Below are 1,284 nucleotides of genomic sequence, written 5' to 3'. Positions count from 1 at the left end.
ACCCTCCCCACCGGCCCACACCGAGGCCCCAGAGGCCGGCTGGGGGCTCTGCTGCTCGCCAGCGCTCACGATGCGGGCCCAAAGCTTGGCGGGGACATTGGCAACGTGGGCCGAGCAGGTGATGGCGGACGAGTGCAGGGGGGCCAGGTACGGGGCGGGTACGGCCGGCCAGCCAGGCGTCTGCAGGTCCAGCACCACCAGTTCCTCTTCGAGCAGCACGGCGAGGGCCTGGGGCTCATCGAACTCTGCGGGACGGGGCGGGTGAGCGCAGCCAGAGATGCGCGGGGCCTAGGTCTTGGGAGGGGGGCTGGGTACGCACCATCCTCGGGCCGCGTGCTGTGCACCGTGAAGAAGTCGATGACGCGGGAGGTGAAGTCCAGTGTCACCAAGGTTTCAGCCTGGAGCACGCTCACGCAGTGGCGGTCGCCATAGCTGGCGCGGGGCATGCCACCACTAAAGATGACGAAGTGCTCGCTGTTCAGGGTGAGAAAGCCGCATGAGCAGCTGGTGGGGCTCCAGGAGAGCCTACCCCCACGACCCTACCCCCAGGCAGGCCCCACCTACCCAGACGCACAGCTTCGCCACAGGACCTTGTTGATGGCTTTGCAGGGGAAGGGGCCTGTGGGGAGACAGCACTGGCCTCACTTGCAGGCTTTCAGGCAGGGACCTGAGGGCCCTGGATCGCATTTCTCACCACTGCCCCATCTCCTCCTGCCTCCATCATCCCCACCGGGCGGCTGTTCCCTGCACCCCAAGGGGAAGGCATGCTACCCAACGTGGGGCAGAGGGGGTGCTCTCACCTTTGGCCTGGTCCTGCCACCTTCCACACATCCCCGCTGAAGTTCTCCAACTGAGGCCAGTCGGAGCTTGGGGTCACAGCCAACCCTACACAGGTCCCCCACACTCACCATAGGGTGTGGTGGCCACTGTGGGCTGCGCTGTTGGGGAGTCGCCGGTGTCCGCGGCCCAGATGGCGTAGCTGCCGTCGCTGTGCGAGCTGACCACTGTGTGGCCACTGCGCTCCCAGCACACGCTCTCCAGCTGCTGTGGGGTGAGGGAAAGGCGTGAGCTTGGCGGCGGTGAGCAGAGGCCCCAGGTGGCCGCCAGCCTCACCCACACACCTGGTTCCCCAGGAAGATGCGCTCAGCACAGCGAGCAGCCTGGTTCCAGATGACCAGCAGGCCCCGGCTATAGCCAATGAGGATCTTGGTGGGGTCCCGCAGGTGTCCCTGGAGTGACTCCACGGGGCCCAGCGCCTTCCCACACCGGTAGTCATCAGGCACG

General features: G+C 66.7%; 1 protein-coding gene across 1 annotated transcript in view; it reads right to left on the bottom strand.

Moving 5' to 3' along the window:
- LLGL1 (lethal giant larvae homolog 1 (Drosophila)) overlaps positions 1–1,284 on the bottom strand; it is a 12,234-nt gene that overhangs the window by 6,844 nt on the left and 4,106 nt on the right. Inside the window, exons 5-9 of the mRNA XM_010843170.1 lie at positions 1,122–1,284; positions 909–1,044; positions 565–619; positions 320–474; positions 22–245 (exon numbers count right to left, since the gene is read on the bottom strand). Coding sequence (XP_010841472.1) covers positions 22–245; positions 320–474; positions 565–619; positions 909–1,044; positions 1,122–1,284 — 733 coding nt within the window. The remainder of the gene's footprint in view (positions 1–21; positions 246–319; positions 475–564; positions 620–908; positions 1,045–1,121) is intronic.

This window comes from Bison bison, unplaced genomic scaffold (genome assembly GCF_000754665.1).
Source record: "Bison bison bison isolate TAMUID 2011002044 unplaced genomic scaffold, Bison_UMD1.0 scf7180017864180, whole genome shotgun sequence".
NCBI lineage: Eukaryota > Metazoa > Chordata > Mammalia > Artiodactyla > Bovidae > Bison > Bison bison.
This window is presented reverse-complemented; position numbering and strand designations above follow the sequence as displayed.